The sequence below is a fragment of the Chenopodium quinoa genome, unplaced genomic scaffold, assembly GCF_001683475.1.
Source record: "Chenopodium quinoa cultivar QQ74 unplaced genomic scaffold, ASM168347v1, whole genome shotgun sequence".
Taxonomy (NCBI): domain Eukaryota; kingdom Viridiplantae; phylum Streptophyta; class Magnoliopsida; order Caryophyllales; family Amaranthaceae; genus Chenopodium; species Chenopodium quinoa.
This window is the reverse complement of record NW_018744662.1, coordinates 2,555,401-2,582,863: the sequence shown is the minus strand read 5'-3', so window position 1 is coordinate 2,582,863 and position 27,463 is coordinate 2,555,401. Positions and strand designations below refer to the sequence as shown.

General features: G+C 38.0%; 3 protein-coding genes and 1 pseudogene across 3 annotated transcripts; 1 reads left to right on the top strand and 3 right to left on the bottom strand.

Moving 5' to 3' along the window:
• Window positions 1-9,816: 9,816 nt before the first annotated feature.
• Window positions 9,817-11,322, bottom strand: LOC110702037 (annotated as a pseudogene).
• A 4,335-nt stretch (window positions 11,323-15,657) lies between these two features.
• LOC110701816 (uncharacterized mitochondrial protein AtMg00810-like) lies at window positions 15,658-16,833 on the top strand. The gene has a single exon (XM_021879440.1). It carries the CDS (start codon window positions 15,658-15,660, stop codon window positions 16,831-16,833), a length of 1,176 nt encoding a protein of 391 aa, XP_021735132.1.
• A 2,716-nt stretch (window positions 16,834-19,549) lies between these two features.
• Window positions 19,550-21,403, bottom strand: LOC110701814 (organic cation/carnitine transporter 2-like). Its single transcript, XM_021879439.1, has one exon. The coding sequence runs from the start codon at window positions 21,401-21,403 to the stop codon at window positions 19,868-19,870; it is 1,536 nt and encodes a 511-aa protein (XP_021735131.1). The 3' UTR covers window positions 19,550-19,867.
• An 871-nt stretch (window positions 21,404-22,274) lies between these two features.
• LOC110702036 lies at window positions 22,275-24,828 on the bottom strand. Its single transcript, XM_021879677.1, has 8 exons — window positions 24,753-24,828; window positions 24,590-24,644; window positions 24,380-24,426; window positions 23,453-23,500; window positions 23,283-23,320; window positions 23,080-23,177; window positions 22,703-22,785; window positions 22,275-22,606 (listed from the first exon to the last, which is right to left on the bottom strand). The coding sequence occupies exons 1-8, from the start codon at window positions 24,811-24,813 to the stop codon at window positions 22,542-22,544; spliced, it is 495 nt and encodes a 164-aa protein (XP_021735369.1). The 5' UTR covers window positions 24,814-24,828; the 3' UTR covers window positions 22,275-22,541.
• Between the last annotated feature and the right edge of the window lie 2,635 nt (window positions 24,829-27,463).

The window sequence follows — 27,463 nt, the reverse complement described above, 5'->3', positions numbered from 1 at the left end:
GATCATCGTTTGTTCCAAACTCGATCAATGAGGGGCATTCTGTAGACACCAAATTTTGATCCCCTATTTTCCATAATTTTTTTTACATTCAATTAACTAATAAATTTTGTGTAATTTCATAATTATAATAACAAAATTCCATTTTGCTAACGACAACCACAATAATTAGACATAAGAGACAAGTTCAAGTAGTGTTTATTTATAATTTTGGAGTATACAAAACCCTTACAATTTGTACTCCTAATTTACAAACAAAACACGAGGCTAATTTGTAGCATAACTCGAACCTTGTACACTCCATGCCGTAAACTTCAAGTCGTCATTTATTCATGATTATGAAAATCATTAACGCCATTAGTAGTACCACTAACGCCATAATCAAAGCTAGATATAAATTTAGCACTCGAAAATGCTCGTCGAACGGAGATGGAGCTTGACGGTTTTGGTTGCCGGGAGCCATGGAAACCGAGAGGAAAAGGCAAGGGGTGTTTTTTTTTGGGTAAAGGGTGATTTCGGATAAGGGAAATCTCCCTTTTATAGGGGATAAATCTTATCCGTATTTTTATCATATCCCAATTGTGTAATCGTTTAGTCTAATAATAGTAGTAAGTGTATCTTTATAAAAACAATGTTGTTACCACTGACGTATGTAATAATTATGTCATTAGAGTATCAAATATTGACCCTTTAATCTGTACAATTTTAAAAACCGTGACCGTTTATATAGTATCACTTTCTAACCCCGGATGAAATTTAGCACTACTAATTTCATGTATCCTATTGTTATTATTACTCTAATATTTTCAATCACCTTTTAATACATAATTAATTAACTAAAAAAAAGAATTTAAAAATGTGCATGAAACAATGACTAAGAAACAAAAATGCATGAAAATATGCATGCAAACAATTACCAATGCTAAAGTCACGGTTAAATAACAATAATAAGATAATAATAAGATGACAATCACTAAGACACAAAACATGCATGTAATGCATGCATGGTAATTGGTAATTACCATAAGTCACGGCTCCCTTTTTTTTTTTTTTTTTTTTTTTTTTTGTTGTTTAACTTCCTTAATTATGACTTGTTTTAGTTCCACCAATTTCACTTTGTTAATAACATACTACTACTTCATATTACATCTTCTTCTTTCCTTTCAACTTCCCACCAAAACTCCATTACCACTATACCTTCATGACTCACTTTTTTTTCCTCTGTTTTATACACTCAGAAATAACAAGTGTAAGTATGCATGCTATTTCTCTTCCTGGTTATTGCAATGACGACAATATTTGACAAGTGAAAGAGTGGCTCTAAGCAAAGATACCTCTGCCGTTACCACTCACTTGATATGTCAAATCCCTACAGAAGAAGAAAATGGTAAGCTATGGTTGTAATTTAGCAACGAGAATCAGAAAATGGTGTGATATGACAATACGTTGTATCACTGAGCCGTGTTTCTTCCCAAACGGTAAGGTGATATGACTATCCACAATCAATGGCAAACAACTTTTTTCCTTGTTATTTTCTGATAAGTGGGTTGTGTAACAGTCGTATTTTGCTATGGTAAGTTTAATATACGAAGAGTAAGTACACTCTTCAAAGGAAAGTAGTACCAATTAACCATTGTATTCAAATTATATTAGTACTTTTAATTATTTTTAGTCATTAATAATATTGTATTTTGTTCAGTCAATAGTAATTAAGTTTTACATAGAGTAGTAGGCTATTCTATTTGTCCTCTACCTCATTAAGACGATTTTTAGTTATAATTTCTACCTAACTCTTGTATTCGTACGTATTTATTTCGTATAATAGTATATTCTCTGTATTTTGTATTTTAGCTCCCATTTGCTCTCATATATATACCACCCCACTCTTCACGAAAGGAAAAAAGAAATATCGAAGAGAATAGTTAAGAAAGGAGCTAAAAAAAAAAAACTCATAAAAGAAGTCTAAATTATTTCTGCACTATAATTGGATAAAAAAAAAAGGTAATCAAAATTTTTATTTTCAGTAAAAAAAAAAGAATATAAAAAAATTGTAGAAGGACTTGGCCTAAAAAAATTAAATCGATCATTTTGACACTACCTTGACTAATTCCTCAAGATAGCTACTCAAAGCCAAAGGTAATATCTTCTTTCTTTTTATTTGTGATTTCATATTATTTTTTACATACATTTACTAACTTTTCTACTTTTGTGTGTTCCATAACCTCCTAGGGCACTATACGTGTCGGTTTCCTAATTTGGAAACCAAGAAGAATTTGACCGACCGCGAGCGAGTTTGAGAGAGAGTATATATGGTTTGTTTGATTTTTTTTCTTGTATGTATCATCCTTATGTAGAGTATGAAATGGAAGCAATGATAATTGTACAAAATGCATAAGGAAGCTCCAAAGAATGAATGATGGAATTCTAGCAAGATAGCATTTTCGACTACTTTTTTTTATTATGTAAAAAATCGTTTTTTCATCATAAAATTAAAAAATAAATTTTTACAGTAAGATTATGTATTTAGGAGTGTATGAGACTTGGAATTTTATAAAAATAAATTTTAACCAACTCACAAAAAATCAGACATTAAGACAAAGTAACACCACAAATTCCTTACTACAGGTCTGTCCATTTTCCAATTTCGACCAATTTCCTTTTTTAATAATAAAATTTGAATTAAATAACTAGAAAGTAGATTCCTTAATCTTTGTAAATTGGGGTTACACGTTCTCATAGGATGAATACTCTATTTTTTATGATTTTTACAAAACAAGGTATCAAAATGATAAACTGATTTGAGGCTGTTTTCCCCAACCAAGCATACTCTTTTTATTTGGCATATCAAATGACTTCTAAAAAGGGGGAATTTTCTACAGAGAATTTATATGCTTGTCCTTAAAATACCATTAAAAGGATCATGCCAATTTCGAAGTACTTTGACCATTATCACCCAATTCCCCATGAACGTCCCAAACCGGAGTGTTTTTTTAAAGAAAATTCATTATCTTTCATTTCAACAGCTAGAAGAATCCTAATTTTTGATATGTTATATAAGACTTATAGACATTTCCAAAGACCTATCATATGCTCAAATCCGACTGTTAGAACATGAGTTATGGTGTCCGAAATATTAGAGACACTTTAAACCCTTAAGCTTTTTAAGGAAAAATGGAATGAACATTATTATATAATTTGTGTCACCCTATCATGTATACCTTTGATTTTTTTGTAAGTCATTTGAGGAAGTTATAAATTACTCATGCCTCAAGTTGATATTAATCCAAAAAAGAGACACATTTGTATCACTTTAAGACTAACACTTTTTTTTATTTAAAAAAAAAAAAGTCTTCTTCATTCTATGGCTATATGAAAGGAGCATTATAAATAATTCATTTAGTTTGGAATAGAATGTCTTATTATTTTTAAATAAATCTTGTTTAAGTTTTAATTCCATCATCGTTCGCAAGAGCAAAATTTCCTTATGCATTTCTTAATAAAGAGACAACTAACTTTTAATTAAGCAAAATATGGCCTTGCATGCTTGTATCATTTCATTAATAAAATAAATCTTTCGAGTTATGGTTTATGGCTTATATTTAAATAAGAGGGTAAAGTTGAATATTCAATCATGATAGGTTATAAGATGATCTATTTGCCACAGAGAATTATACTTTTAAAGTTTTATTATCTCTGATAGATCGCTTACTTAATCTAACATGATTAAGGTTTTCAACATATACTACCTATCATTTAGATTTAAGCCATATAGAATGTCCATTCTGCGTAAGTCAATTTTATACAATCTAAACACATTTCCTTCATATTCTTCTCAAATTCATACCAAATAAAATTCCTTTTTTTAGCACACTCAAATAAGCCCACACAATCTCTTTTTGGAAGTTGGTCAACCCTAAATAAAGTCGTTAATTGAAACGCATTTTACAAACAAAATCATTCTCCTCAAAGAAACTCCTATGGTGTCGCTGATTCTAGTGACTTCCTCAACCTTGATAAATTGACCTCCACCTTGAAAGCAAGATTGCTCAACCTCATTCAAATGACCCTATATGGATCGACCACCTCTCCTAAAAAAAATATAAACTTTCTTGAAACCTCGTATGAAATTTCGACCATGTATAAATGGACGTTCGTAAGAACTACGTAGGGTTTTGATCCGGGAGTGGATTCAAATCCCACAATGAACGGTACGTAGTGCAACTTTAATGCTCAAACCCACCATATATCGTAAGGTTTAATTCACTTTTATTTTACATTTGAGTGTGATTGACATTGTGGAAATTTTCATGTTTTTATGCATTAGTTTAAGGAAAAGTATGTGAATAATCATAACCAATTAACAATGTATTAGTAAGAGTCTGTTCGTTAGAACAGAGGAAGAGATGAGTTCCAAACGTTCGATCTTCCTAACTTATACCCCGTACCTAGATTTTTTATTTTCCTAAGACCATAATTATATAGTGCCTCATCTAATGGAGTCAATGTCGTTTTCTATTTGAAAACGATCATAAACAAAAGACCGTCTCTATTCGGGCAAAAATAGAGTGGCGACTCTAATTTTTATTTTTTTTAGTCAAATTATCGACTTACGTGGGATTTTGACTTCTAGTTTTAATTAGTCAGAAAATGGGTACCACACATGCATGCTCCCCGACTCCCGCATTTTAATGCTTTGAAGCGGATCATTGGCTATATCAAAGGCACCCTTACTCACGGCCTTCGTCTCTACAGGCCTGCCCCTACTCGTTTGGTCTCGTACATTGACGCAGACTGGGGTGCGTGTCCCGATACTCGTCGATCGACTTCGGGGTATTGCGTTTTCTTGGGCGATAACCTGATATCTTGGTCAGCAAAGAGACAAGAAACTCTATCCCGCTCTAGTGCCGAAGCGGAATATAGGGGTGTTGCTAACGTCGTTGCCGAGTCTTGTTGGCTCCGCAACCTTCTCTTGGAGCTCCATTGTCCCATCCGTACTGCTACATTGGTCTATTGCGACAATGTTTCCGCTGTCTATTTGTCTAGCAATCCCGTTCAACATCAACGAACGAAGCACGTCGAATTAGATATTCACTTTGTTCGTGAGAAGGTCGCACAGGGGCAGGTTCGTGTGCTTCACGTCCCTTCTTCGTACCTATATGCGGACATCTTCACCAAAGGGCTACCTCGGCAACTGTTCTTTGACTTCCGGTCCAGTCTGAGCGTTCATCCTAATCCCGCTACGACTGAGGGGGAGTGTTAGAATATGAACAGATTCATGTATAGAATATGAACAGATACTTTGTGTAATTTATATTATTGTCATTAATGGTGTTAGGGTTGTATCTCATGTATTATATATACTTGGTTAATGAGAAGACTCCCTCAAGGGAATTACACAGTCCAACAGATGAGGCCAAGTTTCTAACACAAGTCGGAAACATCTCCACCGTGTACATCAACACTAGGTTGTACGACATACATGCACAAAATAAAGACACTAGCTCTAACGCGATAAATAATCCCTCATGACTATGTTTTCCTAATACGGAAAATGTTATGCTCGTTGCACCACTTATGGTACAAAACCCGAGCAACGAGGTACGTCTATTACATCTTTGAATCCAAAAAAGGAAAGTGAGTAAATACGAGGCTAAGGACAATTATGCACTAAATGTCCATGTTAAGTAGATGTTAAACCCCAAATTACCAACACCTAAAAACATGCCAAAGTACATAAGACCGATGCCAAATGCTAAGAACATAGACGCCAACAATCGTTGTATAGCCCATCTTTTCTTGATCAAAATCTTAAGGGCTTCAAAGAAGCGTAGGTACCGCGATTTGTAAAGTACTAATGTTGGTATTAATAATCGAGGTCGAGTAAACTTGAGCTGTTTGTCACGTGCCGACTACTTTTCCCTAGTCACGCACCGTGCGCCATCCGCTTACAGTCCGTCGTAAGACGAGTCATGCTTTCTCCTTGGCACTTACTCCTTGTGCCCACGTAGCACAACTCCTTGTGCTGCTAGTATAAGTTTGCTAGCACGATCCCTTTGTGCTAACAAGTCCCCTATGGTTGAACTAAGCACTCACCCTTGGTGCCTTAGTCCGAATTTACGACTAAGTGTCGTAGACAATTGAGCACCCAAGCTATCACCCTTGCTGGTATGCCCGATCACTCACTTGGCACCCTCGTGCCTTAGTTTTCCTCACACTCTCTAAGTGTTAGAAGGAAAGGATTGAGTTGCAAGAGAACACAAGTGCTTAAGAAAGTCTTTTTGTATTGCTCTTAACTTATAGCTCTTAACTTGTTGATCTCTCAACTTTAATGTACAAATGATGCCTTGGAGCCTATTTATAGTGCTCCACCCTACTTACTCTCTTTCTCTAGAATGTTCCTAACCTCCTCAAATGGAGGGTTCTAGACTACAACAATCTAGAGTGTTCCCACCTCCTTAGGAACTACATACATGGAGGTTTCTACAAGCTTCCTACCTAGAATGCTAAGGACTAACCTAGAACATTCTAGAACTTTACATTCAAAATGTACATACATAGAAGACCCTAGAGACTTCTAAGATGCACTGGATGAACCTTGAATATTCTAGAGACATCCTCTCTAGAATACTCCTCCAAAAGAACTCCGTAGATAGCTCCGGAACCTTCTAGAGGCTTCCCACGTTTCCCGGGCTACCTGCTGCACAAACTTGTATTTCGGGACCTTGTCTCGGAAAACTGACACCACCATCGTCTTCCTTGGCCCAAAATACGGTGGACCTCCAAATTTGGGCCCATTTGGACTTCATTTGGGTCTCCAAACGACCCATTATTGTGTTACTGTCAAGTGGGTGTTCACTAGGATTTTAAGCAAGGTGCAATATAAAGCTCTTTAGGGGGAAGTGCTTACCTGAGCACCAAAGCAAGCCCCCTAGCCCCGATTGTTGCCTTGCTGCCTAGTGATCCTCTTGACGCCCATCCTTGGTGTGGGAGATGACCCGTGACATTCTCCCCCACCTAAATTCTTGCCGACCTCGGCAAGATCGCCCCTTGGAGTACGTGCCCGCGACCCGGTCTAGTGCACCACTTGTCCCTTGGGTGCTTCTGTGCGCCGCTGCCCCGTCCCTCCTATTGACTCCACACTTGAGCCTTGTTGTCCCATCCCTTGGAAAACCATGATGCCTTGTCCCTACCATCTTTGTTGCCTTGATCCTCCCATGGACCGCACCTTGACGCCTTTGCCTTGGCGCCCACCAAGCTTTCAAGGTCGAGACCCTCACGTCCCGCTCCTTGAGTTGAGCGAGCTTGATCCCTATCTCGCTCCCCTTTGATGTGATGGTTATCATGCCATCACTTACCCGAAAAGGTAGGACCTTGTGCAAGAACTCCATGCCTAGCACCACGTCCTCATCATCAATGTCGACCACCAAGAAGTCGACTTTTCCCTTCCACTTCCCCAAGCGGACTGGAACTCCCCACGCCCTTCCATACACCGGTGTGGCCTTTGAATTGATGGCCTTCATCTCGCCATCCACTTTAGTGAACTTCACCCCTAAGGCCTTGGCTTCCTCCTTAGCCAAGAAATTGTGCGACGCTCCCGTGTCCACAAGTAGCCTCGTCGGTACCTCGTTCACTTCCCCGTTTACGATCATCAAGCTTCCTCCTTGCTTGATGTTCGTAGTGCTGCTTTTCGAAGATGCCCTTCCCTTGAGGTCATCATCTTCGACCCTTGAAGTGTTGAGGAGCCTCATATTGGCGAGTTGGGCGTCCTCGTTCATGACCATTTCCCCATCCTCGTTGTGGGTGAGGACTCCTTCTCCGTTGCGATCATGGCACTTAATTTTTTCCGCATCGGGCAATTTCTTGCTAGGTGAGAACCCTCACACAGGAAACATTTGAACGACTTTGAGGGCTTACCTCCGTCTCGGTTGTCCCCCTTTGACTCCCACTTGGACTTGGCCTTGTCCTTGCCATGATCCGCATACCTAGCCTTTGGATGCGATGCCTCTTCTTCCTCCTGGTCACCTTCCTCGACCCTTTTGCCCCTGTCCCTTCTTGATTCCCTCGGGATCTCGATCAAGGACTCCGCCACGACTATTGCCTCAGCAAGTGTCTTAACATTCCGTCTTTCCACCTCTTGCTGGGCCCATCGTTGTAAACCTCCGGTGAAGTAAATGAGTTGGTTCTCCTCCGATAAATCATCGATCTCAAGCATGAGGGATGTGAATTGCCTGATGTACTCCTTGATTGTGCTAGTGTGCTTTAAGTCACGTAGCTTCATCATGGATACCTTCTTGGCATTCTTCGGGTAGAAATGACGCTTGAAATCTTTCTTGAATTCGTCCCATGTGCTGATGGAACAAGTCCCCTTCTTGATGTCCAACTCTCGACGCCTCCACCAAAGGACAACATCCTCGCCCAAGTACATTGTGGCGGTATTGATCTTTGATGCATCGTCATCCATCTTTATTGCGTTGAAGTACCTCTCGACGCCCCATAGGAAGTTGTCTATTTCTCGAGCGTCTCGCTTCCCATGGTATTTTTGTGGCTTTGGGACCTCCATCTTTGGCCCCTGTTGGATAGTGACACTCCCGGTCACTGCTGCCTTCTTACATAAAATGACATCCTCCTTCACCGACTCCACCTCAGCTCGGATGTCCCTAAGTTGCCCAAGCAACTCTTCTTTGAATTTCGCGACCTCTTCGCGAATTGTTGCCAACGCGCTATTGACGAGCCCAAGAGTCTCGTCCCTCAAATCTTGGGTAGCAGTGTGTGCGGCCTCCACTCTTCCTTCGAGCCCCTCCACGGAGTCCGAGAGTTGTGTGATATCATCGTGCATGTCCGCCACAGTACACTCTAACCTCATGAGGCGGGGTTCCAACTCAGAGGTCAAGGTTCTGGGCACCGATGGGTCCCTCGATGGGTCCCTCGTTCCCTTCTTCTTGGACCTCCTTGTTGTCTCCTCTTCCCCTTGAAAAACTTGGCTCGCCGGAACTTCTTTGTCGCCAGCCATACTTATTTCCACAATAAGAATGAAGCGACTTACCTTGTTGCCTAGCTACCGTCCTTTCGTAGCTCCAACAGCAACACCTCGAATTTACGATGCCGAACCCACACGACAATCGTAGCCTTGCTTTGATACCACCTGTCACGTGCCGACTACTTTGCCCTAGTCACGCACCGTGCGCCACCCGCTTACAGTTCGTCGTAAGACGAGTCAGGCTTTCTCCTTGGCACTTACTCCTTGTGCCCACGTAGCACAACTCCTTGTGCTGCTAGTATAAGTTTGCTAGCACGATCCCTTTGTGCTAACAAGTCCCCTTTGGTTGAACTAAGCACTCACCCTTAGTGCCTTAGTCCGAATTTACGACTAAGTGTCGTAGACAATTGAGCACCCAAGCTATCACCCTTGCTGGTATGCACGATCACTCACTTGGCACCCTCGTGCCTTAGTTTTCCTCACACTCTCTAAGTGTTGGAAGGAAAGGATTGAGTTGCAAGAGAACACAAGTGCTTAAGAAAGGCTTTTTGTATTGCTCTTAACTTATAGCTCTTAACTTGTTGATATCTCAACTTTAATGTACAAATGATGCCTTGGAGCCTATTTATTGTGCTCCACCCTACTTACTCTCTTTCTCTAGAATGTTCCTAACCTCCTCAAATGGAGGGTTCTAGACTACAACAATCTAGAGTGTTCCCACCTCCTTAGGAACTACATACATGGAGGTTTCTACAAGCTTCCTACCTAGAATGCTAAGGACTAACCTAGAACATTCTAGAACTTTACATTCAAAATGTACATACATAGAAGACCCTAGAGACTTCTAAGATGCACTGGATGAACCTTGAATATTCTAGAGACATCCTCTCTAGAATACTCCTCCAAAAGAACTCCGTAGATAGCTCCGGAACCTTCTAGAGGCTTCCCACGTTTCCCGGGCTACCTGCTGCACAAACTTGTATTTCGGGACCTTGTCTCGGAAAACTGACACCACCATCGTCTTCCTTGGCCCAAAATACGGTGGACCTCCAAATTTGGGCCCATTTGGACTTCATTTGGGTCTCCAAACGACCCATTATTGTGTTACTGTCAAGTGGGTGTTCACTAGGATTTTAAGCAAGGTGCAATATAAAGCTCTTTAGGGGGAAGTGCTTACCTGAGCACCAAGGCAAGCCCCCTAGCCCCGATTGTTGCCTTGCTGCCTAGTGACCCTCTTGACGCCCATCCTTGGTGTGGGAGATGACCCGTGACATGTTGCTCCTAATTTCCTTAAGACGGTCATAGAATCCTTTTCTCGCCCTTGCATGAACAACCATCTAGGGGACTCAGAGACGAAAAAATAACACAAAACCGAGCATACAATTCCCGGTATTGAAGTCCATAGGTACAAGGTCCGCCAAGACGAACCCTGGGTTAAGTATGCAACACCGGTGAGTGCTAATATTCCTAGTGAAAAATGGATGAAACCTACCATTGCGATTTGTGACCGCCATTTTTTTCCAACCCTTTCAGCCAACAAAACAAGTGCACATAAATATTAGGAGATAACGCGGATGCTAGTGCAGCAAGGGACATTACTAGTAAAGATAGGCAAAGAAGGTTTTTTCGGCCTAGCGGTGAATCCCCGAGTGTGGCTAGCACCAACCCGCCTAATAGACATCCAACAAAGTAGCAAGTCGTAGGGAGGCCGGTGATGAAGGGACTAGCACACTCGAGATCCCACTGTGATATGATCGAGGTGTGCACGTCGTTGCTAGAATCCCAAGCCCATTCGTTCTTCGAAAGGGTGCATATGTTAGACTTATTAGAGATACAAGAGGTGTTATTATAAGTACTACTTGTGCAATGCCATGTTGGTTGAGCATGAGCAAATATACTCATGTATGTTTGCTGACTGTCGAAAAAGGCAGGTAATGATGCGAGGAGGGCTTGTAAGATTTGTGTCATGTTTATACGACCAACATTCTGCTCGATCATCTCTTCTATGGAAATCGAAGGTGGTACTTCGCCGGGTCTAGTAGCCTCTTCTACCTGTGTTGCACCAGCTTGCTCCTCCATTCGCTAAGAGTGAGGAGTAACTTAAGTGGTTAGAGCTTCCCTCCCGATTCTAGGAGATCTTGTGATCGATTCTCACCCTTACCCTTGTGGCTCTCTAAACACCAAAAAAAAAAAAAAAAAAAAAAAAAAAAAAAAAAAAAAAAAAAAAACTTAGTCTTTAGAATTGGTTTTTACTAGATATTAAATATCTATATCCTGCTAAATTCATTAACAATGCAAAAATTAAGAGTGATTATCAAAGAAATCAAAATATAAGAATTTAAATAGACTATAATCTTCTTAAGTTGTACCTGATTTTGTATATGTGTTTAGGGGCTATATAATGTTCGTTGCAAGCTAGCTCCTTGACAATTAAAGTAGCAAAGAAGCTTGTTTATATAGCCAAGTAGTACCAACTACGAAGAAGGTGGTCTATTTTTAACATAGAAAATGTTTCCTTGGTCAGCAAATAATTGTATGTCCGATCATGTTAATCATGTAACTTGCATGGAACATTAATACGTAGCTAGTATTCTAGTAAGGTGTGACCAATACCTAAAATATGTACAAAATCTTTATTATATAAGTCAACTTCTCATTGGTTAACAAATAACTATATGTCCGATCAGGTTAATCATGTAACTTGCATTGAACATGATTATGTACAATGTAGCTAGTAAGGTACTAAGGTGTGAATATTCAAAATCTACGGAATTTTTATTATATAAGTCAACTTATGAGAAGTTTAACATTTAAGTTAAATATCTAGTTTAATTACTACTTTTAAGTAAGTTTTCAATTTTTTTTTAAATGACAGACGACTACATAATTGAACACATTACACATAGATTGAAGTTTTCAGTAACCAACAAACCAGCCCATCGTTAATTTGTCACCCAAACAAAATTATTAAAACCTAATTGGAAGACCATAGAGCTAATTAAATTAATTCAAAATACATATTAAGAAATTGGTGATAGATTCTTTTTTGACTTTTGTTGTCAGCAACTCTACAATGAAATTTCTTATCACTCTCATGGAATAATGCCTATTGAGTATTGACGCTGATTAACGAATAATTTGTTCAATTGTGTAAATTGTGTGACATTAGGAATTTATATGTGGCCACACAGACAATCACCATGGGGTTACAATTTACTTCGTTAGTGTTATATAGGGGTTACTTGGTCAGTGTTACATGGGTTTCGTCAGTGTTATAAGGGTTACTTCGTTAGTGTTATAGGGGTTACTCTATTAGTATTATCGGGGTTACTCGGTTTAATTTGTATTCAAAGGATTACTTTGTTATTTTATAAGTGGTCATTTGGTGTGATCAGCCGCACACAAGACGCGTTGTTTCTTATGTATAAATCACAAACATTAGTCAAAGTACGATAAATGAATAGTGCAAAAAATAGAAATGGAGCAAGTATTTAAAAACGGAGGGAGTAATATATAGTCAAGTAATGTGATCATTACGTATCTATAATATTATTAAAAGTCATGGGGACAACATGCTAACGACATGTGTCACTCATATGCCACATATGCTTTACATGTCATCCTATGTGTCATCCCTCTTCTCTCATCATATTGAATTGTATTAATGTTTAGTCTCTTTAACAAAAACTCTTCATTGGTCTAACTTTAATGCTATATATAATACAATAGTGTTTAATTTAATTGAAAAACTTTTCATATTGAGTATTGACCTCTTATTACATATTCAGTTAGTTATTAATATTGTTCAACATTAACTCTTCTAAATTACTTTAATCAAACTTATAATTTATGAACGGGTCAATTACTAGTTAATTATTTATAAACTGAAACCTTGCTTAACTCGTCAAGTCCAATTGACCACGCCAATTAGTACATCCAAGGATTCCTTATACTAATGAGACCAACAACAAACTATATATGAAACTAACACCCCCACGGTAGATTCCTTTCATTTATGACAATTGCATGGTAGTTTCATTTACCAAATTAAAGTCAAAATAATGATACATAAAATAAGATCAAGCACCATTGTTCTTGACTAAATGACCACATTAATAATTCATTCAGCTGCTCAATTTTTCTCAATAAATAAATAGTTATCCTACAAAAGTGTACAAAGTATCAATCTGAACAAAACATGGATATACCAAAAAAAATGATGTTTATTTATGCTAATAGTTAAAGAAGTATTTGTACTAGGATTCCTCGCCACATACCATATGATCAAACAATATAATTGTTAACCTTACTTGTAACTTGTTACTTTCGAAAGTAGTATAGTGGAAATTGTCGAGGAAACGAGTAATTAAACTATAATCAAATAGATTATTTTTTTTTATCAAGTTATTGCCAAACACATTTAGGTGGAAAAAAAAAAACAACAATCTTATATGAAGTAATAAACTCAATAATTTTAATTAATATATATACTACGAGTACGCCATCAATCGTTTTCAAAGAGAGTGATGGATATTTCAAGTGGTTAGATTTTGGGATCGATTATCATCACCCGTCCTTGTGGATCTCTAAACACCAAAAAAAAAAAAAAAAAAAAAAAAAAAACCTTTGAGAATATTATAAAAGCAAACAATACACAACTCGGACCAATTTCAAGCAAGAGGGTAAAACATAAGGGCTTACTTTAAAAATACAATCTAATTCATTTCCACAAAAATACATTTTGGGGCTATTACTACCTCCGGATCATATTATATGCAACTTTAAAATTTTTTATATCGCACAAATAATACCCCAAAGTTGCATATAATATGATCCGGAGGTAGTATCAGAAAATCAATTGTTAGTTCCTAGTTCATTTTGGGGCTTTTGCAGTTGTTTCTCCTAGTGTGTGGCATTCCCGTTTAGGCCATCCGGGAAATGCAATTCTTAGTTCCTTGCGTAGTATTAATCTCATAAATTGTAATAAGGCTTCAAAGCATGTTTGTCATTCTTGTCCTTTGGGAAAATTAATGAAATTGCCTTTTTATGATTCAATGTCTCATACTATTATGCCCTTTGATATTGTTCACAGTGATTTATGGACCTCTCCAATTGTTAGCTCTCTTGGTCACAAATATTATGTTCTTTTTCTCGACAATTACACGAATTTTCTATGGACTTTTCCTATCTCTTCAAAGTCTAAAGTTTATGATTTATTTATTCGTGTTCGAACATATATTAAGACTTAATTTGAGAGGGAGATTAAGGCTTTCCAATGTGATAATGGAACGGAATTTACCAAAAATCCTTTTCAAAAATTTTGTGAACAAAATGGTATGACCTTTCGTTTTTCTTGTCCATATACTTCTCCTCAAAATGGCAAGGCCGAAAGAAAGATTAAAACAATCAATAATATTGTTCGAACTCTTCTATGTCATGCTTCAATACCTCCTTCTTTTTGGCATCATGCTCTTGAAATGGCTACCTATCTCCATAATATCTTACCATCAAAAATTCTAACCTATAAATCACCTACTCAAGTTCTCTATCAAAAGATTCCCGACTACTCTCATCTTAGGGTGTTTGGTTGTCTATGTTATCCCCTCTCTCCATCCTCTAAAATTCACAAACTTCAAGCTCGAAGTAGTCCTTGTGTCTTTCTAGGATATCCGTCTAATCATCGAGGGTATAAATGTTTTGATATGTCGAGTCGGAAGATTATTATAGCTAGACATGTATGGTTTGATGAGTCGGTTTTTTCCTTTTCAAAAGTTCATACTCCGGAACCTCATACATATGACTTTTTGGGTAGTGAATTGAGCCTTCTTGATATCCCCATTGTGCAGCAGCAACTTCTTTCCTCACCCCTGCCTCGTGCACGTCCCTCTACTACCACACACCCGCAGCCCAGCCACCTAGATGCTGCCATACAGCACACTCCGCAACTAGGCTGCGGTATACCCCCTTCTGCCGCAACCCAGTTGCGGAGTCCCCTACCCGTGTTGCCACAGCAACACCTCCACTCTCGCTGCCCCTCTCCTATACCTTCCACGCCCCCCACTGCTCAGCAGCGTGGTCTTCGACCACCTCCTGCTAGCCCCGCCGGGTCAAACGCGGGCGGTGGTGTGGACGAGCCCATGTATGGTGAGACGGGGCAGCCTTCCTCTCCTACTCCTACTCTTCATCCCCCTCCAACTCCCTCCTTACACCAACCTCATTCCATGACCACCCGTAGCAAACACGGAATTTTCAAGCCAAATCCAAACTACTCCGATCAAGCACATCACATTTCTACCTCCATATCTCCTATTCCCAAAAACCCGGTCCATGCTCTTCGTGACCATAATTGGAAATTTGCTATGCAGGAATAATATAATGCTCTTATTGAAAATGGTACTTGGAAATTAGTTCCCCGACCGAATAATGTGAATATTATTCGCTCTTTATGGATTTTTCGGCACAAAACGAATTCTGATGGCTCTTTTGAGAGACATAAAGCTTGCTTGGTTGGTGATGGTAAAACTCAAAGGGAGGGTATTGATTGTGATGAAACTTTTAGCCCGGTTGTAAAACCGGCTACTATCCGAGTGGTTCTTAGCATTGCTTTGGCTAAGTCTTGGCCAATTCATCAGTTGGACGTGAAAAATGCTTTCTTACATGGTCATTTGAATGAAACGTTTTACATGTATCAAACTTTGGGATTTAAAGATCCTGATAAACCTGATCATGTTTGTTTATTAGAGAAGTCACTATATGGTCTGAAACAGGCACCCCGTGCGTGGTACAAACGTTTTGCAGATTTTGTGGCTACTATTGGTTTTGCTAATAGCAAATCTGATACCTCTTTGTTCATCTATCGCCATGGTAATGATACTGCTTACATACTTCTATATGTTGACGATATTGTGCTTACTGCTTTGTCGGACTCTCTCCGACGACATATTATTTCTCGGCTCAACTCTGAATTTGCCATGAAGGATTTGGGTCCTCTGAGTTATTTTTTGGGTATTGCTGTTACGAGAGGTAAAAATGGTTTATTTTTATCTCAAAAGAAGTATGCAGAGGAAATTTTGGAAAAAGCAGGAATGGAAAATTGCAAGCCTTCGCCTACTCATGTTGACACCAAAGGCAAATTGAGCACTCAGGAGGGTGCTCTGTATGATGATCCTACTTCTTATCGGCGCCTCTGTGGTGCTTTACAGTACTTGACATTCACCCGACCAGATATCTCTTATGTAGTTCAACAGGTCTGCTTATTTATGCACTCACCCCTTGTTGAGCAATTGGATGCGTTGAAACGCATTCTACGGTACATTAGAGGTACGACGTATTTTGGTTTGCAATTACATAAATCTTCTGTTTCTTCTCTTGTGTCATACACGGATGCAGATTGGGGCGGGTGTCCGGATACTCGTCGTTCTACATCAGGGTATTGTGTGTACCTTGGTGATAATCTGATTTCTTGGTCTTCGAAACGCCAACCCACTTTGTCTAAGTCCAGTTGTGAAGCAGAGTACAGAGGGGTTGCCAATGTGGTTTCCGAATCCTGCTGGGTTCGCAATTTGTTGCTCGAGCTATTTCTTCCTATTTCGAAAGCAACATTGGTTTATTGTGACAATGTTATTGCAATTTATCTCTCTAGTAATCCGGTCCAACATCAGCGCACTAAACACATTGAGATGGACGTACACTTTGTACGTGAAAAAGTTCAAAAAGGCGAAGTTCGTGTCCTACATGTGCCTTCCCGATACCAGATTGCAGACATCTTCACCAAAGTTCTGCCTAAGGTTTTATTTGATGATTTTCGGGACAGTCTAAGCGTTCGTGGTCCTCCCGTTTTGACTGCGGGGGAGTGTTAGATTATGTAAATAATCTAGTATATAATTAGTTTGTAAATTACTAATGTAGCCTTAACCCTAACCTAGCATACGCTTGTATTACATATTGATTTCTGATTAATGAGAAAGGCACGGCAAATATTCTCTCACAATTTAAGCAAGACGGAGGTGACTTTTAGTAAATGTGTGACTGCAGAAAGGAGAAGTGATATTGTTGCGACCCTTGGCGTTAGAGAGGTTGATAGAAATGAAAAATACTTGGGTTTGCCGACAATTATTGGGAAATCTAAAAAATTGATTTTTGCATGTTTGAAGGAGCGAATATGGAAGAAACTTCAAGGATGGAAAGAAAAATTGCTATCTCGTCCGGGGAAGGAAATCTTGATCAAAGCGGTGGCCCAAGCTATACCCACCTACATGATGAGCATCTTTAAAATTCCCGATGGTTTGATTGATGAAATTCATTCATTACTAGCCAAGTTTTGGTGGGGGTCGAATGGGGCGGAAAGGAAGATGCATTGGCACAAGTGGGATGATCTTTGCCTCCCGAAATCAAAAGGAGGCATGGGGTTTAGGGACTTACGGGTTTTTAACCATGCTTTATTGGCTAAGCAGGGTTGGCGCTTGATTAATGATGATAAGTCGTTGCTACATTGCATTTTGAAGGTAAGATATTTCAAGCACTCTGATTTTATTGAGGCGAGAAGGGGATTCGATCCGAGCTACAGTTGGAGGAGTATTTGGGGTGCAAAGAATTTACTACTTGATGGGTTAAGGTGGCGGGTTGGTGATGGATCCCTTATTAAGGTGTGGGAGGATGCATGGCTGCTAAATTTTGGTTCTCCGGGGGTCCCTCTGCCTACTAGTGGAAGCAATCCGAACTTAAAGGTTAGTGATCTAATTGATAGTTCTTTAAATTGTTGGGATGTTTCGATGTTGGAGTCCAACTTTAGTGCATCGGATAGAAGGTCTATTCTTGAAATCCCTCTCCCTCATACTACCCAAAGGGATTCTCGCTTTTGGTGTCCGACAAATGATGGTGTTTTTTCTGTGAAAAGTGGTTATTGGTTGGGTCGATTAGGCAGGTTAAGAGCTGGGGATTTATTCCATGGAGATAGCACAAACTCACTGTGGAAAATTATTTGGAGTGTTGGGGGCCACCCAAACTCAACCATTTTTTGTGGAGAGCAGGTAAGGGATCCTTGTCTGTTATGAGTGAGTTGCATAGACGCCATATTAGAGATTCTAGTAGGTGTCCTATTTGTGGTAGTGATGTGGAATCGATTATACACTCGTTGTTTGAATGTACTTACGCATTGAGGGTGTGGAATAGTAGTGACTTTGGGGACCTCATTGCTGATGCTCCGACTAGCTCTTTTGCGAATAGATTGGTGTGGATGGCTGGTAAGGTGAGCAAGGAAAGGCTGAGTATCTTTGCGTCCTTATCATGGGCTATATGGCATTGCAGAAATACGCACATTTTTGAGGGGTCTGTTGGTATTGATGCAGTAAGGATGGGGGTTGGATTCGTGAAATTGTTCTATGACTATTGTGCTTATAATGTAAAGGTGCTGCCATCAAGCAATGGGGCAGCTCCTGCCTTGAGAAATTCATGGAGTCCTCCTCCTGGTGGTCGTGTGAAGATAAATGTTGACGCCCATGTTCAGCAAGGTTGTGGTATTAGCTTTGGTGACGTGATCAGAGAGGCTGGGGTCAGATTCTAGTGGCTGCTGTTAAGCATCTTGAGGCTAGGTGGGGCCCAGAAATGGCTGAAGCGGGAGCTGCTAGATTTGGGGTGGAGCTTGGTCGAAGAATGGGGTATGAGGAGGTGATCTTAGAGTGCGATGCGCTGCAAGTAGCTCGGACAATTCAGACGAGAAAGAAAGGTGCTGCTCCTATTTTTCTACTCTTTGAAGACATATATAGAATGAGTTCTTTGTTTACTTTCTTTCAATGTAAGCATGTTAAACGAGGAGGGAATTCTCTAGCTCACTCAGTTGCTCGATGGGCTACGAATCCCAATTCCTTCAAGCTTTGGCGGAGATTGATTTAATATAATCATGCTTACTGGTTTTAAAAAAAAAAAAAAAAAAAAAAAAAAAAAAACAAAAAAAAAAAAAAGGGAGGGGGGGTTCAAAGTACCCCATCCATTTTTTTAGTTGACACACCAATTTCAAGCAAATGGGGAAAGAATTAGGGCTTACTTTGAAACTACAATCTAACTCATTTCCACGAAAATAAAATTTGGGGATATTATTAGCCCATTCATTTTTATAGTTGGCACGTTAATTTTTTTATTACGTTTGTCAACATATAATTTAAAGATAAATTATTTTTCTAATTATCAATAAGTAAATACCATTATACAAGTATATAGATTAATATTATGAAATTATGCATTAAAATGAATTTGACAAGATTTTCTATAGACTATGTTTTATCGAAATTGTGAATCACAAAAATTATACTACCACCGTTTTTTATTAGTTGACACGTTTTTTTTTTTTTATGCAAAGCTAGGGGCGAAATTAGATTAAAATAAGTTTACAAAATACAACATAAAGTTAGGGAGGTCTCTCCTCCATTAATGACTTTAGCACTATTCACACACCTCCTTTTGACCATTTTTTGTGATTTTTATGTGAAGAAAAATATAGTCAAGTAGGATCTTGTTAGATTCGTCACAATATATATTTTCAAAATATCATTTTTTTAATAAATTTTGTTTACCAATAATTAAAAATATTAACGATTAAATTTGTGTATTGGTGAACGTGACTAAAAAAATGTGTCAACTAAAAAGAAACGGAAGAAGTATAAACTAAAAGTTGTAAACAGAGTCAAAAGTTTAAACATATCAATTAAAAAAAAAGAAAATAAATATACAATAATAGAAATTAAAAGTCAAAAAACTTCAAAAAAAACTTCAAAAAAAATAAAATTAAAAGTCAAAGTATTGCTTTGATTAAAAAAACACTAAAAGTAAATATTTCCTTAGCTTCTTCATTGTCGGTTGATCTGATAATTATATAATTGTTACACAACACTTATTTAGTTATTTCACATTTATTCTATCCCTAGTCTCTTGTTCCTCCATGGTATCACAAAGCACCTCACCTCTTGTCTCAGGTAAGAAAATAACTAGGAAACCACAAAGAAGCATTGTGATACCAAACACCCTATAGCTATAAACCATGTTTCGCCTCCCGGATAAGATCAACACGGGGTCGAAAACCGAGCCTAAAAACATTGTCTGCCGTACTAGTGATGAGGCTGAATTTCTGATACAAGTGGGAAATAGCTCTATAACATACATCAACACTATGTTGTACGCCATACATGCACAAAATAAAGACACAAGCTCTAACGCGATAAATAATCCCTCATGACTATGTTTTCCTATTATGGAAAATGTTATGCTAGTTGCACCACTTATGGTACAAAACCCGAGCAACGAGGCACGTCTATTGCATCTTTGGATCCAAAAAAGGAAAGTAAGTAAATACGAGGCTAAGGACAACAATGCACTAAATGTCGAAGTTAAGTAGATATTAAAACCCAAATTACCAACACCTAAAAACATGACAAAGTACATAAGACCGACCCCAAATGATAAGACCATAGACGCCAACAATCGTTGTAGAGCCCATTTTTTCTCGATTAAAATCTTAAGTGTTGCAAAGGGGCTAGTGTTGGTGGGCGTCGTATTAGTATTGGTGATAGTAATCGAGGCCGAGTCAACTTGAGTTGTTGTTCCTAATTTCCTTAAGATGGTCATGGATTCCTTTTCTCGCCCTTGCATGAACAACCATCTAGGGGACTCATACACGAAAAAATAACATAATACGGAACAAATAATTCCTGGAATCGAAATGCCTAAATACAAGGTCCTCCAGGACGAGGACCTTGTTAAATAGGCAACGCCAGTTAGTGCCAAGATTCCAAATGAGAAGTGAATAAAAAATACCATAACAAATTGTGACCGCCATCTTTTGCCTACTCTTTCAGTCATCAAAACCATTGCACAAACTGCAATTGGAGCACGACCCGCCCCACTTAAGAAACGGAAAACCGAATACACCCAAATATTGGAAGAAAATGCAGATGCTAGTGCAGCAAGGGACATTACCAATGAAGATAGGCAAAGGAGGTTTTTTCGGCCTAATGATGAATCACCGAGTGTGGCTAGAACCAACCCGCCTATTAGACATCCGACAAAGTAGCAAGTTGTAGGGAGGCCGGTGATGAAGGGACTAGCACACTCGAGATCCCACTGTGATATGATTGAGGTATGGCTATGCACGTCGTTGCTACTATCCCAAGCCCATTCGTTCCTCGAAAGGGTGCATATGTTAGACTCATTAGAGATACAAGAGGTATTATTATGCTTACTTGTGCAATGCCATGTTGGTTGAGCATGAGCAAATATACTCATGTATGTTTGCTGACTGTCGAAAAAGGCAGGTAGTGATGCGAGGAGGGCTTGTAAGACTTGTGTCATGTTTATGCGACCAACATTCTGCTCGATCATTTCTTCTATGGAAATCGAAGGCGGTGCTTGGCCGGGTCTAGTAGACTCTCCATCCCACATTATAATGACCGATTTTCTATTATTCACAAAGACTAACCATGCAGCTTAGCAGGTACTGTTGTTTATAAGCAGTTATCAAACTCATATTATTACAACATAAGTAATTATCAAATGAAAATGAGGAAGAATAATTTTGTTAAGATTTTTAGCATATTCAATTTCTTAAGAATCCTTAAGTTATGTGAGATTCTAGACAATGGCAATTGTGATTAATGCTCCCTATGATCTAAGATACTATTTATATAGTACGAAGTAAATGTTTGAAGTCATTCTTTGATACTAACTATATCAGAAGTCATTCTTTTATACTTTTTACTGATAATAAGGTAGCAGACTAGCTGGAAACTCAATGTTGCATTTATAACCGACTAGTGGCTTGGCCGCTACGTGCGCGCTGCCGACAAATTTGGCGCTGACATTGTTTATGCGCAGATGTTATTGTGCTAAAAAAACCAATTAATTAGAATTGAAAGTGATAAGCTACAAATATAAATTAATACACTAATGATAACACTAAGAATAATATGCGGTGAATTCTTATCTCTTTCTTTGTTTAACCTATTTCATATACTCTCCGTTTTATATTATGTGCAACAAAAACTTGAACACATACTCTTGTGCAATATAAAGACACATAGGCATCATGCATGTGATGAGAGAGAACAACTTAAAAATTATAGAAATGAAAATATTTGTTGTACATAAAGTGTAGCTTCCGTTAACAGTAAATGTTGCACATAAATTGAAGTAGCTTAGCGATGCCCCAAATCATCACATGCATGTAATTTGTGAGTATTTTATAACAATTTTGTCGACATTTCTATAAAGCTAGATCGAACCATTCAATAATTCAAAAAATTTCGAGAAAATATAGCTTGATAAACATAATAGTAATATTATTCATGCGGTATGAAACGGGGATGCGACTTAAAAAGTAATCATATTTAGTTACAACAAGAAGCATAAACAAACCAGGTTAAGTCAAATTACAACCAGTGATTGCAAATGATCGTCGAGGATAAATCACACTACACAGCCAGTAGGCCACAACTCAGCTGCCCTAATATAACCCCCCAACCTATTTTGTAATACTCTTATTACAGTAGGAATGTGACTTAACACGAACATCGATCCACAATCACAAGAATTCCGAAAACCAACGGGAATTAACCTTCGGCCTCACTTTTTTCACAGAATCCAAACCTGCGAATAAAATGAAATCATGTAACAAAACCACACTTTAGCAAACAAACAGTATGCTATGCTTGCCATAAAATACAAGGGAAGTTATGAACTGACCAGCCAGCTTATTAGCTTCCTCTTCAGTAAGGCGTGCAAAAAAGTTATAGGAGGTATGGGGTGGCGTTATCTGGGATTCAGAGCTGCAACAAAATTCAAACCAGGCCATATAAGTAAACACAACACACATATATAACTTACTCCATACTTTATTACTTGCCTCAATGATAAATTTTAAAATGTCAACATTGAGACGAATCTAACAAGATTATAAATGACTACGGTTTTCTACCCATGTAAGGCACAATCTTTGTTTGGTCATGTGTGAATAGTGACACATACACAAACGATGCAAGTAAATAAAGGACGGATGAGGTATATGGGAGGATAGATGTATAAAAAAGCAAAAGTATGAAACAATGTGTAAATGTAAATACCAGCCAGCATCTTTCATCACTTTATGAAACAAAGACATTACATCTCCACCGGATTCACGATTTTGTAAGATGACTTCCAGCTTCAGCAGGACAAAGTACTGCAAAGTTACAAGTAGAATGCTTTTAGTTCCTGTTTTAAAGGACTGATTGCAAAACTCAAATAGAAGCCACAAAATGATGAGCACAAACAATAACAACATTACATCTTTGGGTTTAGGGTACTCGAGATTTTCATTAGTTCCTGCCAATAAATAAATAAATAAAAAAAAAACCGATTATGCACAAAAATAAGATCAGCTGCAGGAATAACCAAGGTAAAGAGCAGAAACATTAATGCAGAGGATGATAAATTGGTAAAAAGAGTGAGACTTGCCATCTTTGGGATTAGGGATTTTCTCTTCAAGCTTCATCTTCTTCGCAGCTGAAACCAATCAAATAATCTCGTTAAGCTAAGCGACATAATGGTTGAAAGCTAAGTGACATAATGGTTGATCTTTCTATAAAACATTAATGAAAAAAAGGGTATATAGATCATTCAGTCAACAATCACTAAGCCAGGAAGTAATACACAATTCACAAAATTGTAAAAATTCAAAAGGCCATGCTCTTCCCCCAGCCCAAGTACACGAATTGACTCGTGACTCGAAAGGAGAATCCTAATTATACTGAGATTATTTATACATATCATTATAGGGTTGGCAATGGGGCGGGTCGGATGCGGATGATGGTACCTCCATACCCATACCCGCCTAAAAATCTTATACCCATCCACGCCCCACCACCCGTGGCGGGTACAATATCCATATCCATACCCGCCCCACCGGGTACAGATAGGATCCATCCCCGCCCCATCACCCACTTGGATATTATACCCACCTCATACTCACCCCAAAATCGTCCCAAACCCATTGCCATGATGCTCTATTGTATCACATTAATGAAAATCATATCAAATTAGGTTAAGAAAATTGGGACTTTCATTATTGGGTCTTAGAGGGTATCAAGTTTCATAAATTATAAACTCTTTTAAAAGAAATATGGTGCGGGTATAAGATGGGTACGGGGTAGGGCGGATATGGGGCGAGTCTACTCTAAAATCCATACCCGCTCATTCACCCATGGCGGGTACACATTTTATACCCATTTAACCCGACCCACTGCCATCCCTATATCATTATATCTTGAAAGTGCAACTATAAGATACTGTAAACAATATCCGACAAGTTAAAATTGAGGCATAGCAGAATGAAAATTTCCCAGAAAATCAAAACTGCGAATAATTGAAAATGAAAACACATACGAGGAGTGTCTTTGTTATCCAGGGAAGCCATATTTGGAAGGAATAACCTGGTTAGATTCAAAAGAGAAAGCAATTCAATCAATTGAATTGATCAATACAGAATACAAAGAATGAATTAAATTGCCCTAAAAAGAACATCGATACATGATGCGCGAAAAAGATATTACAAACTTATGCAATCAATTTATTGACAAATTACAAAACGATTACCTTTGCGGTTCAATTTGGGGATTTAGGGTTTGCGAGCAACTTGCCAAGAAATCAGCTGATCAAACAAAATCAACCAAAATAACAAAATCAATTGGCAAGAAAACATAATCTGAGAAATTATAATACAAATTTACAACAAATTTTGGAGAGAAAGTAAGATAACAAATGCCACGAGGTGGAAGACAGAGAGATAGACTATACGGAGTAAAAAAAAAAAAAATCATAGTCTTGTAACTTTTTATAGTGGAGTTATTTATGAAAATACCAATTTTTTTTTTTTTTTTTTTTGAAGCCAATGAAAATACCAATATAATTCCTCCTTAAGTTTATATAGAATCTAAAGTCTATTAGTAATGAAATTGATATGGAATATGGATAGATAAGTTAATTTTTATAAAACATTTTATAAGGATAAATTAATGAAATTTGAAGAAATTGTTATGGATAAATTAATGTAAAGTTGTAAAATACTCCCTCCGTCCCTAAATTACATTCATGTTTGTAAATTTACACAAGAATTAAGGAGGAATGAATAAGATAAATAATAATAATGAGATATTGCAATGGAAAGTACAAAACATTAAATAATGTTTTTGAGTAAAACAAACATAGATTAATGATTAATCATGACATGTTATCAATCCTTTGCAAAAAAAAAAAAAAAAAAAAAAAAAAAAAAAAAAAAAAAAGATCAATCACATGCTCCTAATTGAAATTTTTTAACCAATCATATTCATTTAAATTAGGCACAAGGATTCTGAAAAATTATGAGTGAGATTAGGAAAGTATGAGTGAGAAAGCATTAACTATACAACAGAAAAAGAAAGTTGATTTAGGATATTTGGAAAAAAAATTACTAAAAAGAGAAAGGAGGAATGTAATTTTGGAATACCCAAAATAGTAACCAGGAATGTAAAAAAGGGACGGAGGGAGTAACAATTTTTGTAGATGTTTAATGCAGATACATGAAACAAAAATTTTGAAGAATCAATTATGAAAATATATTTCCAAGATTAAAGATATTGATTTTTTTTTTTTGATGCAAACGAGGGGCCAAGCCCCGGAAACGAAGACTAAAACAAACTAAACAGGAATTAAACGTGGCAAGGCCACCCCTACAATATCATCGTGCAATATACGTCCTAATTCTATAGGAGGGAATTGAATCAACTCGATATTGTTGTTCTGGGAGACGCCTTTATTTGCAAGCCAATCCGCGGCCCTATTAGCTTCACGATAAATATGTTGAACCTTGACTTCCCATGAATTTTCCTTGAGTAGCTGCTTGCAACTTCTAATAATATGATACCCATGTCCTCTTGCAGTTTCCTCATTAGTAAGTGCTAGGACTACCAACTGACTATCAAGCTGAACTTGGACTTTTGCTGCTCTCATGCGTTTAGCCAATTGAAGTCCATACTCAATTGCTTTCAGCTCAGTTATGAAAGCGTTACAATCACCAATTTTAATTGCAAAAGCATGAAGCATCTTACCTGTACAGTCACGCACCAGCCCTCCTCCACCAGCTGGACCAGGAGCACCTCTGGCTGCACTATCAGTGTCCAAGGCAAGCCATCCTACTGGGGGTGCTTTCCACTTGATATATGTTTCACTTCTAACACGTGAAACTTGCTATGAGCCATGGATATCATCCCCCAGAACACGCCAAACCTCTTCAAATCTCGCAATTAAAAACTGATTTATATCAATTGGATTGTCTTGAGCTCTATCAAAGACCAAGTTGTTTCTCCACCTCCATATCCACCAAATGGCAGTAGTGAAGTAAGTAGGACAAACCTCCGGAGATAAATCATGATAAACCTGCACTTTTATGTTCTTTATAATCCATTGCTGTAAGGTACCTTGGAAGAAGCAGGGCCCCCCACCTGACGCCAAACCTCACGAGCAGCTCGACAGTCCCTCAAGGCAGGTAGAGTAGTTTCCTCATGCGTACTACAAATTATTTTATACTTCTTACTGATAATAAGGTAGCAAACTAGCTGGAAACTCAATGTTGCATTTATAACCGACTAGTGGCTTGGCCGCTATGTGCGCTCCTGCCGGTATGTGTAGAGCGAGAACTAACAAATTTGGCGTTGACATTATTTATGCGCAGATGTTATTGTGCTAAAAAAAACCAATTAATTAAAACTGAAAGTGATAAGCTACAAATATAAATTAATACCCTAATGATAACACTGAGAATAATATAAGAAGGATCTTTTGTAAATTCTTATCTCTTTCTTTGTTTTACCTATTTCATATACTCTCTGTTTCATTTATGTGCAACAAAGACCTCAACACATACGCTTATGCAAATTTTGTTAGTGAGTGTTAAACGAAGGGAGAAATATAGAGACGCATAGGCATCATGCATGTGATGAGAGAGACAACTTAAAAATAAAGGAATGAAAACATTTGTTGTACATAAAGCGTAGCTTCCGTTATTAGTAAATGTTGCACATAAACCCATGTAAGGCACAATTTTTGTTTGGTCATGTGTGAATAGTGACACATACACAAACGATGCAAGTAAATAAAGGACGGATGAGGTATATGGGAGGATAGATGTATAGAAAAGCAAAAGTATGAAGACAATGTGTAAATATGTAAATACCAGCCAACATCTTTCATCACTTTATGAAACAAAGACACTACATCTCCACCGGATTCACGATTTTGTAAGATGACTTCCAGCTTCAACAGGACAAAGTACTGCAAAGTTACAGCTGAAACCAATTAAATAATCTCGTTAATAAGCGACATATATATATAATACTCCATATATAATTATATATATATGCTAACGCAATGTATTGCATCGGGCTCGTGACTCGAAAGGAGATCCCTAATTATATTGAGATTATTTATATA

Coding starts and splice junctions, on each gene's coding strand:
- LOC110701816 (XM_021879440.1), top strand. CDS start 15,658: ATGTATCAAACTTTGGGATTTAAAGATCCTGATAAACCTGATCATGTT.
- LOC110701814 (XM_021879439.1), bottom strand. CDS start 21,403: ATGTGGGATGGAGAGTCTACTAGACCCGGCCAAGCACCGCCTTCGATT.
- LOC110702036 (XM_021879677.1), bottom strand. CDS start 24,813: ATGATTTTTTTTTTTTTTACTCCGTATAGTCTATCTCTCTGTCTTCCA. Junction 22,786..23,079: donor GTGATGAAAGATGCTGGCTG/GTATTTACATTT, acceptor ATTTTGTTGCAG/CTCTGAATCCCAGATAACGC. Junction 22,607..22,702: donor GGAAGCTAATAAGCTGGCTG/GTCAGTTCATAA, acceptor TTTTATTCGCAG/GTTTGGATTCTGTGAAAAAA.